Raw genomic sequence first — 15452 nt, forward strand, 5'->3', positions numbered from 1 at the left:
GAGAAATGATGATGAAACATATATACAAATATGTGTGATACAATTGATGTATATGGATTGGTATAAGAACTGTATGAGCTCCCCATAAAATGAGTTGTTAAAATAAAATAAAGTTTTAAAAAATTAAAAAATAATAAAATAAAGTATTTTAGTAGTAACTGCATTAGGGCTCAAAAGAGACCCGAATCTCAAATATAGTCTGAGGAGAACAGTCAGCGAAGAGCTAAGAGCAAAGACACTTAAGCATCCGGCTGAGGCGTCTTAGCACAAAGTCAAATGGCATCTGAGGAGTCACAGTTGGGACCCTAGATAAAGAGGCCTGGAACCAAAGGGCCTGTCACAAGTTCATTCTTGGTGGCAGATCAATACATCCCAGCGACAGGTGGGGTTACAGCAGCAGGAACGGGGCCATGGTTGAGACACGCACATTGTTAGCTAGACGAGCTTCAGACAAAGGCAGTCAGTGAAAGGCTGATAGGGGGTGACTCATGACTATGAGACCCCCGGTATGGAAGCCTCTATCAAGGCAAGCCCCTATGAGAGACGGCCCCTCCCTGGGCTGGCCAGAGGGGGTGGGGGGGGAGGCAATCCACTCCCCAAGGTATTCCGCCCGACAGCAAGATGACCCATATCCTGGTTCATGATAGAAAGCTGGGAGTCTGCAAGTGGATGTGGGGCTGTCACTGCCACCCACCGCCTTTTGCAAATCAGGATGCTCAGAATGTGAGCTTTGATAAATGTGTCATATAGTAATGCTATATTTTCCCTTCTGAAAAGCTACCAACCTCTTTTCCAAAGCGGATGCACCACTTTACACCCTGAACAATAACACTTAAGTCTTCTAGAGCCTCGCCAACACCACGAAGCTGGCACCCGTTCACCCATTTGCTAATCCTCTTGAAGGGTGGCATCATCTGGCTGAAGGGACAACTCACTGACGCTGCTGTGTCAATTCTGACTCCAAGCTACCCTCTAGGACAGGGCAGATAGAATTGCTTCTGTGGGTTTCTGAGATAGTCACCCTTTATGGGAGTAGAAAGCCTCATCTGTCTCCTGAGTAGTTGGATTTGAACTGCTGATCTTGTGGTATTTACTGTCAGGGGTAGCTAAGGGCCTGGATGACCTATGAAGTCTGAATGACCTCTCCTGAATGATCTCACCTGATCCATTCCACCGGTCATGTGTGGATGACTCATCTCCACCCCACTCCACCTGACCCATTCTACCAAGGACATCTGGAGACTTAGATGACCCATCCCAAAAGGGCAGACATTATCCATTCCAGGCACAGGACCACACAGTGCTTTGTTCTGCTGTGCATGGCTATGGGTAGGAGCGGCTGGATGATAACACCCGCTTCTGAGATTCCGTCGAGATAACCTATCACTGACCAGATAATTGCCCCATAGGAGGAAGCTACAAGTAATCTAGAACCTTGAATGCGCGACAAGGCAGAAGGGCACCTAGCAGAGTGAGACCGGGTCCTGACGGTGATACGTGGCAGAGCCTACATCGGACCCAGCTTTCAAGCTGTGATTTGAGCTATTCATTTTCCGTGCTGATATTTTGTCCCTTCTTGGGTGACGGTAGTTGGCTTTCTTTCTGTCTGTCTGATTCTAGATGGCTGCCTGCCAGCCCAGACCCGCCTTTCTTGGAGATCACTTCACTAGAGAGAGGATGAGGTTGTGGAGATCTATGAAGTGCCTTCGAGTGTCGGAGGGGGAGTGAGGTCATGGAGGAAAGCAGTAAGCAAAGTAAACCTCACCCCACTGTGAACTAGTCACAAAGGGGCGGAAAAACCATCCCAGAGAAACACTGGGACCTTTGATGGCCAGTCAGGGAGCCAGCACCTGACTAAAGAGAAGGCACTTGAATGTTTGAAGTCCCACCAGGGGGCAGGAAATGGGTTTCAGTCTCTAGGGAATGGATTCCCAGTGTGGCTCCTTCTCCCCCGCCCCCCCCCCCAACACCGCCCCAGAAGTCAGGGCAGGCTTCCGTGTAGCTAGGCTGCTGGACAGTGGTGGAAAAGAGCATCCGGAGCACGGAGCACGGGTGTGGGTGTCAAGAAACAGGCTTTCCTGAGAAGCGCCATCTGCCAAGTGGAGGGAGAGCGGAGAGACCCGACACGAGGGTGCTGCGGGTATATAAACCCTCCGGGCTGGGGCCTGGTGACTCCTTTGGAGAGCATCCTATACTGTCCTGATTGGCAACTTTAAATGAAGTGGGGGTGACACCCATGGGAGGCTTTGGTGCTGGTGGGGGTGGTGGTAAGGAGGTAGAGAGGGTCTGTGAGCAAGAGCCATGGGAAGGTCACGCTCAAAATGGACTCACCTGGGCCCATCACACAGGTCAGGTTGTAAGGGAACGTCCAGACTAAGGACTAGGAAGAGAGGCCTCCTGGTGATGAACTTCTAAAACGCAGCCAAAGAAAACCGTGTGGATCACGTGGGTCTGAATCCGCAACAGATCATGGAAATGGCCCAGGATGGGGCAGCATAGTTGTGTGATGCATGAGGTCACCATGAGTCCTTCCCATGATTCTGTGCTTCAAGACACAGCTGAGAAGACACAATTCGGTCTAAAGGACTGTATCCTGAACATTTCTGCCCCTGAACTTTGACCTGTGAACCTCCCCAGTAAACCTCATAATCGTGAGGGGTAGGGGCAAGCTTTGCAGGAGCAGGAAGTCTCAGCCCCAACCTACTGCCAACACTCCTCTCCCGTGTAGACCCACCCCAAACCAACCCTCCACTACTGGGTTGGTTCTGACTCGTAATGACCCTAGAGGCTTACTACTTCTGAAAACCAGCCAGTGAAAACCCCATGGATCCACATGCCATGTAGCCTCCCCTTCCAAGGCTCAGAGGACTGGAGCGCCCCTTCATCCAGAGGATAGCACCAGCCAGAGAGGCAGCTCATGGGTTAACATGGGCCAGTTCCTTGATGTGGATGGGGACGTAAAAACGTGGACGGCTCAGCCAGCCAGCCTCTTTCTCCCTCGGATTGGCTGGTCGTTTGAATTGCCAAATGTGTGATTAGCAGCCCAAAGCCCAATCCATAACACCAGGAGGGCTCCTTGCCCCACAGAACGAACAGATATTACTTAATAAACTTGGTTTACAAGGATTTCAGATAATGTTCTTTGCCTTTGGTATCCTGAGCAATTCCTGTTGGCTGATCCTTGAGTTTGGCCTACATCCCCAAGGGCATAATGACTCACTGGGAGAACCTACCCCTTTACACAATGATAGGACTCTGGATAACCCATATCCTATGATGCATATGTTGCATCATCAGTTTCTAAGCATTTTCTTTGTACTTGAGCCCTTGGTATCAGCTCTTCTTTTTTCCCTCCCTCCCCCACCTTTCTACCTTTGTGGAACCTTCATGAATGATAAATTGTTATTTTCATATCTTACATCGTCCGCTCTCTCCCTTTACCCATGTTTCTGTTGTTTGTCCCCTTTGTGGGTGCGGGGTGGGGTGGGTGCTACACATTGATTATTGTGATCAGTTCCCCCTTTCCATCAACATTTGAGAGCTCCCTCATATGTGGCACGTGTGTTGACAAGCATGCCTCCTCGTCTAAGCCTTTGTGCTACCTGGACGCCTGAAACCCATAGATCATTAAACACTAGGGAGACAGCAGTGCTAGTGGGCACTATTGGGGCTTAGATGGATTGTTTTGATGCCAAGGGACAAAGTGTCTGCGGAATCACCTCAAGTTGGGAAATATTTGGAGACAAAGTGCCTGCACGTGGCTTGTAGCCCAGTGGGGCCTCCACAGCACCATGGGCTTGCCTCTCGTGCTTTTTAGGAAATGGGAAGGGTCTGCTGACACCCTGTTAAGATGAACCCACGCTTGGGCTGAAAGTTGAGGGAATTTGAGGTTAGCTTTCTGAGCGTCCACGACTCTGCTATACCACAGGAATTTCACCTAGGAGTCAATGTCTTGTCAAGGCTTCTTATTATCTTATTATCACCTTGCAAAGCTAAAGAGATAGGACCTTTTCTCTTTAGTTCTTCCTTTCCACAAACGTTCATGAAGCTCTTACTACCTGCTGAGGTGGTGGTAAGCCCTGTACTTGGACAGAGAAACTCAGTCTCAATAAATAAACCACCATTACACAACCATAGAGAAAGTCCTGGGCTAGAGAGAGGGAGCAGAGCTAGGATCAGAGTAGGGCAAGCCGCTCTGGAATATTCTGGTAATCTTTATATCAGGGCTTCAAGCTCCTGAAGGAACCCTGAGAGCTCTGCTGGGTAAGGTCTGGTTGTACTGTGGACTGTAATGTCGGGGGGACACTGTCAGAAACAGTGCCAGAAGATGTCACAGATCATCACAGAAGAGCTACCAGGGAATCTGAGAATCCTGAGGCTCGTGTTACACTGGAGATGCTGATTCAGCGTACATGACGGTAGACAAAGAAATTCTCAGCAAGGGATCAAACGGGACTGAGTGGGTCCAAAGCCCTGCTTTAAGGGACAGCATTCAGGCTTGCTCCTGGCTCCAGGAACCCCAACCTCAGAACTGAACCCTACTCTTAGTCAGGCACTTCCTTTGTCCAAGAGATGCAGCGTGTTTTAGTCAGACCATACTTTTGTTATGTATGAACAGTTTTATTGGCCTGTCAGTCGCGTACCATACAACTCAATGATTGAAATACAGTAAGAAGAGATGTGCAATCAGTCCCACAATCAGTTTTAGAAGGTTTTCTTCTTTCTCATCCCGTTAATATGACCCCTCAGAACCCTACCGACAAACCAAACCAACCTGATGGCCATTGAGTGAAGGCCAGCTCACAGCGACACCATACAGGGTTTCCAAGGTGGCCAGTCTTTACGAGAGCGGAAAGCCTTGTTTTGCTAAAGCTGGTGGTTTCAGCTGCAGGCCTTGCGGTTAGCAACACAGCACAGCGCCCACCTCTTCTCCAGAGCTCCTTTGCTGTCAGCCTGAGGAACTACCCATCTAGTTCCTGCCTCAGTGGATGGATGACCTAGCCTGGATTTCCTACAAAGAAACTGCCATACAAACTGCCCCGCCTCCCCTAAAATGCTAACAAAGTAAAACACAGAACAAGCGCCACTCCCCTTCAAGAAAAAACGGAAGATAATTGAAACCAAAACAAATTACAAATGAATGAAAGGGGAAAAAATGATACTATGTTACATTTTAACCTAACTATATCCGCAGTTAATTGCTTTCTGATGCATTCTGGCAAGGGCAGGACTAGTACATCTCTAGTTCTGAGGGAGTTAAATGAGGCTCGATCCGTGTGGGGACTCTGCAAATAGATTCAGGCTTACACCATCCTCCACAGCCTTCTGCAAATTAGGTGCTCAGAATTTAAGCTCCAATAGGATTCCTTCCTCTGATGTTAGATTTTACCATTTACAATTCTGGGCTCACGCTGGCTAGTGTGCTCCATCCGTGTGGATTTAGCTGTCACATCGCATTAGATGGCTGCTTGTTTGAAGAAACGCCTTTAAGACCTCGATGCTATTCTTTTAAAAAAAATCATTTTATCGTGGGCTTGTACAACTCTTATCACCATCCATCCACCCATCCATTGTGTCAAGCACATTCGTACATCTATTGCCATCGCCATTCTCAAAACAGTTCCTTTCTACTTGAGCTGCTGGTCTCAGCTGCGGCTATTCTTTCTGACAGCTGGACACCATTCGGTTTCTTCACCACACTTCGCTCTAGCACCCACAGTGTTCGAGATCACTGCATGAGGACAAGAGTCGAGCAAGTATCACATACTTCTTAATTAAATATTTTAAAAATCAAATATATAAGAATCTGCAACATGAATATCAAAACTGCCAATGAAGACATTCGTCATGTCATCATTTAGCTCCCCAAGGGGCAACACACTTAACAGGATTCAGGTGATCATTTCCTACAAAGATATTAGCGCATAGATTTTCTCCCTGGAAGAAATGACATGCTCTCTTGTGGAATGAAGAAACAATGAAGCAATCTTTTTTCTTTTGTGTGTGTGTGTTTTCTTCCTTTTTGCTTTGGCTGCCAGTAAGCTCAGGGCTAAATTCAATGCTCAATTCACTTGCATTTTTTTCTAGCTGCAATCCTGCATATACAAAATAATATATGCACAAGGATGTGACACTTTTTAATGACCAGAGATTGGAAGCAACGGAAATGTCCATCACTAGGGAACTATGTAAACTAAGCTGCAGTATATCCGATAGCGAGACACTCTGCAGTTACTTAAAAGAAGGAAGCCCTATGTCACTGAAATTACAAACATGAGCAGGGTCAACCCAGGTAGACAGTTTTCATCAGAACTTCCAGACTAAGAATAGACTACAAAGAAGGAATAGACAGTCTACTTCTGCGGAATTAGTCACTGAAAACCTTATGAATGGCAGAGGCACACTGTCAGCCTCAGAACTTCAGGAACAGCAGTGGCACACTGTCAGAAACAGTGCCACAAGATGAGCCCCTCAGGTTGGAGGACACTCAGAATCTGATTGAAAAAGAGCTGCCTTCTCAAAGTAGAGTTGACCGTAATGCTGTGGCTGGAAGAAAGACCAGTTCCTGAAAAAGGACATTGGATTTGGTAAATTGGAAGAGCATCGCAAAAGAGGAAGACCCATGACATGCTGGATGGACACAGTGGTTACAAGGATGGGCTCAATTCAAACATAGCAACAATGATGAGAATGGCATCGGGCAGAGGGGTGTTCTGTTCCATTATGTAGAGTGTCGCTATGAGTCAGAGCCACCTCAATGGCACCTAACAACGACAAAGTCTCAAGGAGGCCTGGCGGTGCAGTGGGTTTAGGAATTGGACTGCTAGCCACAAACCAGTTAGAAACAGCCAGACTTGGGGTTTGATCAAGTGCAATGTAGCCGAGAAGAATTATCAAAAGCCAAATGAAGGTCAAACATGATAGCGGCACAAGAGGAAAATAAAAGGAAATAGAGGAAAGAATTAGGAGGCAAAGGACATTTATAGAGGTAAAAATACAGGCACATACATATGTAAACTTATTTATATATAATGATAGGGACATAGATCCATGTACATGTATTTATATGTTAAGAATCAAGGTAGCAGACAGACACTGGTCCCCTAATCAAGAACTCCTCAACACAAGAACACTTTGTTCTAATAACCTGACATTCTGTGATGCTCACCTTCCCAACACAATCTCTGAAGACAATATGGGTGCATAAGCAAATGTGGTGAAGAAAGTTGATGGTGCCTGGCCATCAAAAGATATAGTGTCTGGGGTCTTAAAGGTTTGGAAACAAGCAGCCATTTAACTAGGAAACAACAAAGCCCACATGGAAGGAGCACACCAGCCTGTGTGATCATGATGTGTCAACAGGATCAGGTATCAGATGTCAGAAGACCCAAAACAATCATATCGATGTGAACAAGGGGGGCAGAGTGGAGACCCAAAGCCCATCTCTAGACAATGGGATATAACCTCACAGAAGGGTCACAAGGAAGAGACAAGCCAGTCAGGGTGCAGTATAGCACCAACAAAACATATAACATTCCTCTAGTTCTTTAATGCTTCCTCCAATTGCCCCGCCCCACCTATCATGACCCCAGTTCTTTTTTTTTTCTTCTTTTTTTTGGGTGCACCGTTCCTGGAAGTACTGCAATACCAGGTCGATGTGTGGAGTGGACGGAGCAAGCTCCTATTCCAACCCCCTGCTCCAAAAATCCATTTAATATATTGTCCTCGGATAGAGGACGTATCAGATATTAAACTGATAAGAACAGATACTACACTTGATCTTAGCCAAAAGGCTGAGAAGCGATATGACCCCAGTTCTACCTTACAAATCCAGCTAGACCAGAGCATGTATATTGGTACAGATAAGAGCTGTGGACACACAGAATCCAGGTCAGATAAATCCCTCAGGGACAACAATGGGAGTAGCGATACCATGAGGGTAAGGGAAAGATTGAGAGAGCAAGGGGGAAACTGATTGCAATGATTGATGTATAACCCCCGACCCAGGGGGGGGGGTGACCAACAGAAACATGGGTGAAGTAGACAGTGTAAAATCTGAAAATAACAATAATTTATAATTTATCAAGGGTTCATGCAGGTGGGAGAGTTGGGGGGGAGGGAGGGGGAAAATGAGCTGATACTAAGGGTTCAAGTAGAAAGAAAATGTTTTGAAAAGGATGATGGCAACATGTACAAATGTGCTTGACACAATGGATGTATGGATTGTCATAAGAGCTGTAAGAGGCCCCAATAAAATGGTTTGTTAAGGAAAGAAACAGCCAGGCTTTCCTGGAGAGAGAGAGAAAGAGAGAGAGAGCTTTCTGCTCCTGTACAGGTTTACTGCCTTAGAAACCTATAGGGGAAATTCTTCTCTGTCCGATAGGGTCGCTGTAAGCTGAATCACTCATAGGCGGTGAGTTTGGGTTTTGGGCTGGTGTGTACTCTCCAGGGTGATTAAATGGAACATATGCAGGTGTGCAAGTCTGTGTGTTGCTCATGTATGCGCTGAATGATCCCTAGTAAAAGAACAGTGCAAGAATGTTTCGAATGCCTCTGAAAGGGACTCTCACCCGTCCCAGCAGACGTGTGCCATGCGAGGTGGGGGACCAAGGTAGAGGAAAGGCTCTCTCCGCCTTCTCAGCTCTGTGTTATGAGCACGATTGTATCTAGTCAGAAAAGGACAGCAATGCTTTAAAAATGGTTAAATGAACTCAATAGCCAACTGTAGGGAATGTTTTCCTGAAGCTTTCCAGAATACTTTGCTCTCCTTTTACTGTACATCAAGGAGTCTTGGCTGTGTGCTAGTGAATGTTCAGCTACCAACTAGAAGGTCCCACCCCGCGGTTCTCAACCTGTGGGTCGTGACCCCTACAGGGGTCAAACGACCCTTTCACAAGGGTCACCTGATTCATAGCAGCAGCAAAATTATCGTTATGAAGTAGTAATGAAAATAATTTTATGGTTGGGCGTCACCAAAACACGAGGAACTGCATTAAAGGGTCGGGGCATTAGGAAGGTTGAGAAACAGGGCTCTAGCCACTCTGTGTTCGGAGAAGACACCTTGGCAGTTTGCTCTGTGAAGATTATAGCTTTGGCGATCTTGTGGGGTAGGTCTCATCTGTCCGTCTGTCCTAGAAGGTTTTCATGAGTGGGAATCAACTCAATGGCAGCTGGTAACATAGAGCAGATTGGCTTCAGTCCTTGAAGAGTTTTCAAAAAGTCTTTGTCTCCCCTGAAAATGTTGAAAAGTTTCTCTGTGTTCATTTTCCAGGGCAGAGGGACTTGTAACTTCATGAGATTATTAAAGGTAGCTCTGACTTATAACCAAGGGCCCTGGCGGTGCAGTGGGTTCTGGGTTGGGCTGCCAATCACAAAGCCAGCAGTGGGAAACCAGCGGGTGCTCTGCAGGGGAAAGATGAGGCTTTCCACTCACGAAAGATTACAGTCTCCAGAAGCTCAGAAAACAAAACCCAAACAAAAGATTTAAGATCTCAGAAACCCACAGGGACAGTTCTGCTCAGTCCCGTCAGGCCTTGGGGCAGTCAGAATTGGCTCCCTGGCAGTGAGTTTGTGTTTGAACGATTAAGAAGCAGTGCCCTATTTCTTTTCTCCTCCGCCTTCCTCTTTTTTCAGTTAAGTGTTACCTGGTTCAAAAATGAAAGCCTTCGTAGCTGAAGCACCTGGCTAGTCTCTCTCCTGCTCACCCTCCCCACCCCCATCAAACAATATAAAAGTATTTAGTGCCTGATCATTGCTCATGTTTATTTGCGGCTGTTGTAGTATGTCTATCTTTTTAAAAGTTGGATTTATTTTGTTGTCGTTGAGAATACCCACAGCAAAACAGACACACCATGTCAGCAGTTTTCAAGTATCATTTTATTAGGCGCTCCCTCAGACCTTCAGGAGATGGAGTCAGAGTTTAACACATAAATAGATAGCAAAAAGGTTTTGGCCTTGGCCTGAGGCTGCTGTGGTCCATCCCACAGGGCGGGGCACCGATGCCCACTTTGTGCTGAGCAAACTGGATATTGCTAACACTGAAGTGATTGGGGGCTGGTTATGTAAGTTTAACTTTGACCCCCATAGCTCCACGTAAACCTTTGTGCCTTTAGCCTCTGGCTGTGGGAAGAGCCCTTTGGCCACAGGAGTACTAACATAGATCTGCTGACAGCTCACTTCATCAGCTGCAGTGATGCACTTCCTGACATGCTATTGATTCTTCTATTGCCTAAGTCAATACACCGATACGCCATCGCGTGAGATATTTATCTACAATACACACTGAATCATTCTGCTAAATCTTTCATGCCAGTGCAGCTTGCTCTCTGTGCCTCTCTACCTGCCTGCAAACAAACTGTGTATTATAGTCGGTCAGAACGGTTCTGGGGAGACTTCACATGTGGGGGCAGACAGGTCATCCTTTGTCAAGTGGAAGATTTGGACAAATAAAATCAATAAGAGCATTTAGTAAAGATCTACTATATGAAAGGGCTCCAACGATTGTATTATTATTATCACGCTTCATTTTTGACCTACTTCTTTTTAGTTTTATTTTTCTACCTTTTTAAGCTTCCAGTCTAGGAACTGGAAGTTGTCTTAGCTTCACCCATTTGGAATCTCCCATTTTCCATGTGAAGAAACGAAGGTGGAGAAATGGTAGTTGGCTTCAGATTACACAGCTCTTCAGTGGCAGAACTGGAATCCAGGGCTCGTTACATTAATGAGACTCAGATGAAGAGAATGCATTGATGTGGATGGATAGCAGATATTGGTTGAGTGTAGGGATTGGAAAGCCCCGGTGGCACAATGGGTCCCTCGCTGGGCTGCAAACCACAAGGCCAGCATTTAGAAACCACCAGCTAGCGGATTAGGAGCTGGACTGCTGGCCACAGAGCAGTTAGAAACAGCGGGCCTTTCCTGGGGAGAAAGATAAGGCTTCCTATTCCCAGAAAGAGTTCCAGTCTCAGAAACCCACAGAGGCCGTGCCATTGTACTCAGTCCTACAGTCTCGTGATGCGTCAGAATTGACTCGGTGGCAGTGAGGATAGAACAGTACGGTTAGGGATTGTAAAGGGTCACATAGCAAAGAGACTGGTCAGCGGCCAGCACGGAAAAAGGATTAGATTTTTAAAATATATAGATGGCAAAGGGAACATAGAAATGCTTCCTCTGAAATATTCATAATTCCTTCAAGAAACATTGTGTGCCCATTGACATATTAGACATCAGGAATACCAAGATGAATAAAGCATGCTTTTTGCCGGGCTTTATAGAATGCAATATAGCTTTAATTTCCCAACGAGAAGGTATGTAGGAGAATGTGAAAAGTTATTTGTGAACGCAAATCTATTCAGGGAAAAGGAAGGCATGTGAAATACACTAAAAATGAAAGATTCTAATACTTTATATCAAACTAATTCTCCCTTATGGGAAATTTGATGTATACTGTGAGATTATTCAAAGGAGATGTTTCTTTGAGTGTGACTCCATTAAAGACAGATGATTCTGATTATAGGAACTTTTTATTAAAGGCTCCCTTGTCTAGGCAGATGACGCTGAGGCTACATCTGATATGTTCATGACCATGGAAATGTGAACACAGGACTGGGGAATGGGGCAGGGATAGAAGGAGTAGAGAAAGCTTATTTCTAAGTTTAATTTGCCTGCCTCTTTCCTCTTGGATTCTAAGTGTTCAGAGATAATCTGCAGGGTTAAATGGCTGTTTCCATTCCCACTTTACAGGCATAACAGAAGTCCTTTTTATGTACACATATATTGTTTCTTCCTGAACACTTTATGGAATTGTATTAAATTCCTTATTTCAAGAGGATGCAGGGGAGGAAGGCCTTATAGGTCAGCTGGTTGGCCCCTCCATTTTGTAGCAGAAGTGGTTGGCTGAGCTAGCATACTTGACTTGCCCCAAACTCTGTAAGGTTTCCAGAATAACCCAGATTTGTTCACTCTTGGCCTGGAGTGATGTGTGTTTATGGACTTGTGAAAATTCTATTTCATAAGTGGTGAGATGGCATAGGGAGGAGCAGCTTTTTGTCCCATTATTGGGTTGTGGCAGGGTGGGCACAAACAGGTGCGCTCACTGCCATCCGTCTTCCCATCCTGGCTTCGGGTAACCTTGTAACTTCCCTAGGAAAGCAAACTCAGACTGCCCAGTGATGCGGACTCACAGAACTACCCCCAGGCCTTCCATGACTGTAACTGTTTACCCTGAGCCGAAAGTCTCCCACAAAGCAGCTGGTGGTTTCAAACTGCTGACCTTGCGAGTCGCACCCCAATTGGTAACGACTGTAGCACCAGGGCTGAGATACCAAGGCCAGAGCCCTTGTTCTCTCAGGCTCTGCAGTGTGGAGCCCAGGAAACAGCCAGCACTTGGCCTCCAGGGGTGAGGGGATTGACCTCAAACACAAAGATTGGCCACAGGTCAACTCCTCTGGGGGGGGGGGGGCTGGACATCGCTAAGGCTCACTGGAGAGAAAGAGTGGTTGATGATGGTGGAAGAAGCTGATCTATGTGACCAAAAAGGTTACATTGTGAGAAGAGAACTGCTCTTCCCTTTGAACAGCGTTGGCAATGCACTCTGCTCACTCCCTTCCCAGAAGCACTGTGCCCTTCACAGAGTCTGCTGGCCCTGGAGGCTGAGAGGCTGGTTCCTGTGGGACCCACAATACACTCCTAAGTATTTGCTGGGTAAATGAAAGAAGGGAGACATGAATCAAAAGCATTCTTTGTCTTTGCTTTCTTCCTACTTTTTGCGCTCAGAATCTGTCCAGCATTCCAGCCTGCCCCTTCTCCTGTGGACTTCTCCGGCTGCGGCAATGAACTTGGGTTGTATGTATTTCTGATCTAGCCAGCGGAACTCTACATCCTCACAGAGAAACACAGTGGAACTGGCACGGGAAACAAGCAACCCACCGGGGTCTGGACTTGGGGTTCCATATACCCCAAAGGCCTGAATGTGCATGCCGAACACCACTGACCTCCATTTACCCCGCTGACAGCATGCCCCTTACCCAGTGACCTTTGTGGGAGCCCTTGCACAGGTTCAGCAGGCCGGCAACCTAAAAGCAGAGCCCCTGACACTAAGTCCCAGTAAGTTACAAGGCGGCTTCATACTTTTGGGAAAGATAATTCAATTAGCTTTCAGTTCCATTTCCCCACAAACTTCCGACCACTCCTTTTACATCAAAGCAGTTCTGACCTAGCTGTCCACTTCACTCACAGCTCATCTCAAGAGCTATGTCTTAAGACGCCAGTGTCATTTGCCCTGTCCTTTCTAGGCGACCCTGGCAGGTATTAAGGTGGAGCAGCAATTAATTACAGAGCTGCCGCTCCGCGCAGAGTCTCCTCCAGTCTGTTTGCCCACTTTCCTGTTCTGACTTGGGAGTGGCTCCTTCGTGAGGCATCAGAACGAGCCGAATTACTGTGCCCAGCACCGAGCGGGCGGCCCAGAGGACCACAGGCTGCAGGTGATGCAAACCCAGGCACAGGTTGAGGACGTCAGCAGGGAACTTTGTCCACATGCAGGCCCACCCCTTACTTAAAGGGGAGCGGACAGGGAAAAGAGGAGGTGACAGTGTCCCTGTTTATGTGCGCTTGGGCCCCTCCAGTAGCTCCAGAAGCTCCGGCTCACCTCTGCAGGCGGCCGTTGCGCTGCGCTGCTCCCCAAGGGTCCGAGTCGGGGCTCGCTCCGGGCGGGCGGGCGGGCGGGCGGGAGGCCGGCGCTGCGATGGGTTTCCGAGCTGCCGACTGGCTCGGCGCAGCCACGTGATGCAGGGGAAAGTTTGGGGCTCACACAAACACAGCGCAGAGCTGCTGGACCGCACTCCCTGAGTTCACATCGCGTTCGGCCGCATACAAGAGTGTCACATACAAGAGGGTCCTCCCGACCCCTCCGTTTGCCCTCAAGAAGACGGCCCCGATGGCCAGTCTCTCGTCTGTCCTTTTGCCTTTGTAAGTACAAACATGTGAGGGGCTTCCAAACGTTGGCCGAAAGCTGGAATGAGAATCCATGGCGTTTCCCCACAAGTTTCTGAAGTCCCCCTGGGTACACACACCTATATACCTTCCCTTCCTCTTGTAGGGACAGCACGCACTGTGTACTTGTGCTCCTGGGCAGATGGAACCTCCACGAGGGTCCACATTCCTTCCAATGACCGCATGGTGCCCACGCTGCACATGTGTCCTACTGCGTTTCGCCCACAAAGGACCAAGCACAGGACACGGACCAAGGACAAAGCAACGGCTCACTTAGCCTTCCACGGTCGTTCCCTCCTTAATTTCATTTTGCGCAACGTGTTCATTTTTCTCATCTCTTCTTTCACAGATATCAACCGTTTTTCCTCATTCTGCCGAATAGTTATTGGTCTATTTTCTGTCAGAGCATGTTGGCTTTGAACGCAGATCAAACCTCATTCTCTAGCCTCCAAGGCCCCGCATAATCCGGCTCCCCATCCTTTCTAGATAACATCATGGCCCAGTGTCCCTGTAACCACACAGGCATTCAGGGATTGCTTACAATAGGCAGAAAATCGGCTCTCTATTAGCCCCACCTCCATGTCTTTGTGGATGCTGATTTTTGCTGGCATACGGATTTTCCCGTTCACTTCCTTTTCCCATTGACTCTTCTGCCTCCATGGAACACTGGTGGTGGACCCCGTTGGTGAGTGGGGTAACCACGGGGCTGCCAACCACACGGTCCGTGATTCAGTCCCACCAGCAAGACCAGGCTGTCTGCTCTTGTAAAGACCGACGGCTTCTGAAACCCAAGGGAGAAGTTCTCTTTTACTCCGAAGGGTCACTGAGTCAGAGCTGACGAGATGTCAGTGGCTTTTTTATTCCTGTATTTCTCCATCTAGCTCTTTTCCTTCTGAACTTAAACAACAACAACAACAACCACTCCTTAGAGTAGCGGGCAATTTTTCTACACTACTTTTACACCGGGGCTTTATGTAGTTGTCTGGCACGAATAATATAGAGGGCTTCCATGAGTACTCTGGCTGTTTGGCAAGTCTTACAGAGAAGAACTTTCACAAATGAGAAGCCCTCTCTAGTTTTCCTGAGCTTTCTTTCCATCTTATCCTTCAGAGATTTCGGCCTCTCTGGGAGTTCTGTAACATGGATAAAGTGACCAGATGTCCTGCTTTTGGCAGTACAGTCCTGATTTTTAACAATTTTTACTGCATCCCGCAGCGTTTTTAAAAAGTCCTGATATTTGGAAAGAATGCACGACAAGCTAGGGTATACGATTTTCGGCTGCCATGTGGCTATTTCACCAGGATATGAGTTTTATCAATGGTGTCCCGCTGGTGTCCTGCTTTACCAGTATTAACATCTGGTCACCTTAAATATGGACCCTCTTTGGAATGATCTCCTTTAAAGGAAGACCTGGGAGAAGGGGAAGCTGAGTTCTGAGTTGTTACCATCAGCTCAAGAATGTC

At 47.3% G+C, this 15452-nt stretch overlaps 1 protein-coding gene and 1 non-coding gene across 2 annotated transcripts in view; both read right to left on the reverse strand.

The window, feature by feature from the left end:
- Positions 1 to 14174, reverse strand: part of LOC142440179 (fatty acid hydroxylase domain-containing protein 2-like) — a 50609-nt gene extending 36435 nt beyond the window's left edge. The window contains exons 1-2 of the mRNA XM_075542717.1: positions 14109 to 14174; positions 13646 to 13841 (exon numbers count right to left, since the gene is read on the reverse strand). Coding sequence (XP_075398832.1) covers positions 13646 to 13841; positions 14109 to 14174 — 262 coding nt within the window. The remainder of the gene's footprint in view (positions 1 to 13645; positions 13842 to 14108) is intronic.
- LOC142441828 (U2 spliceosomal RNA) lies at positions 7615 to 7805 on the reverse strand. Its single transcript, XR_012783147.1, has one exon. It is a non-coding gene; the product is annotated as a U2 spliceosomal RNA (small nuclear RNA).
- Positions 14175 to 15452: the final 1278 nt, after the last annotated feature.

This window comes from Tenrec ecaudatus, chromosome 2 (genome assembly GCF_050624435.1).
Source record: "Tenrec ecaudatus isolate mTenEca1 chromosome 2, mTenEca1.hap1, whole genome shotgun sequence".
In the NCBI taxonomy this organism is placed as follows: Eukaryota; Metazoa; Chordata; class Mammalia; order Afrosoricida; family Tenrecidae; genus Tenrec; species Tenrec ecaudatus.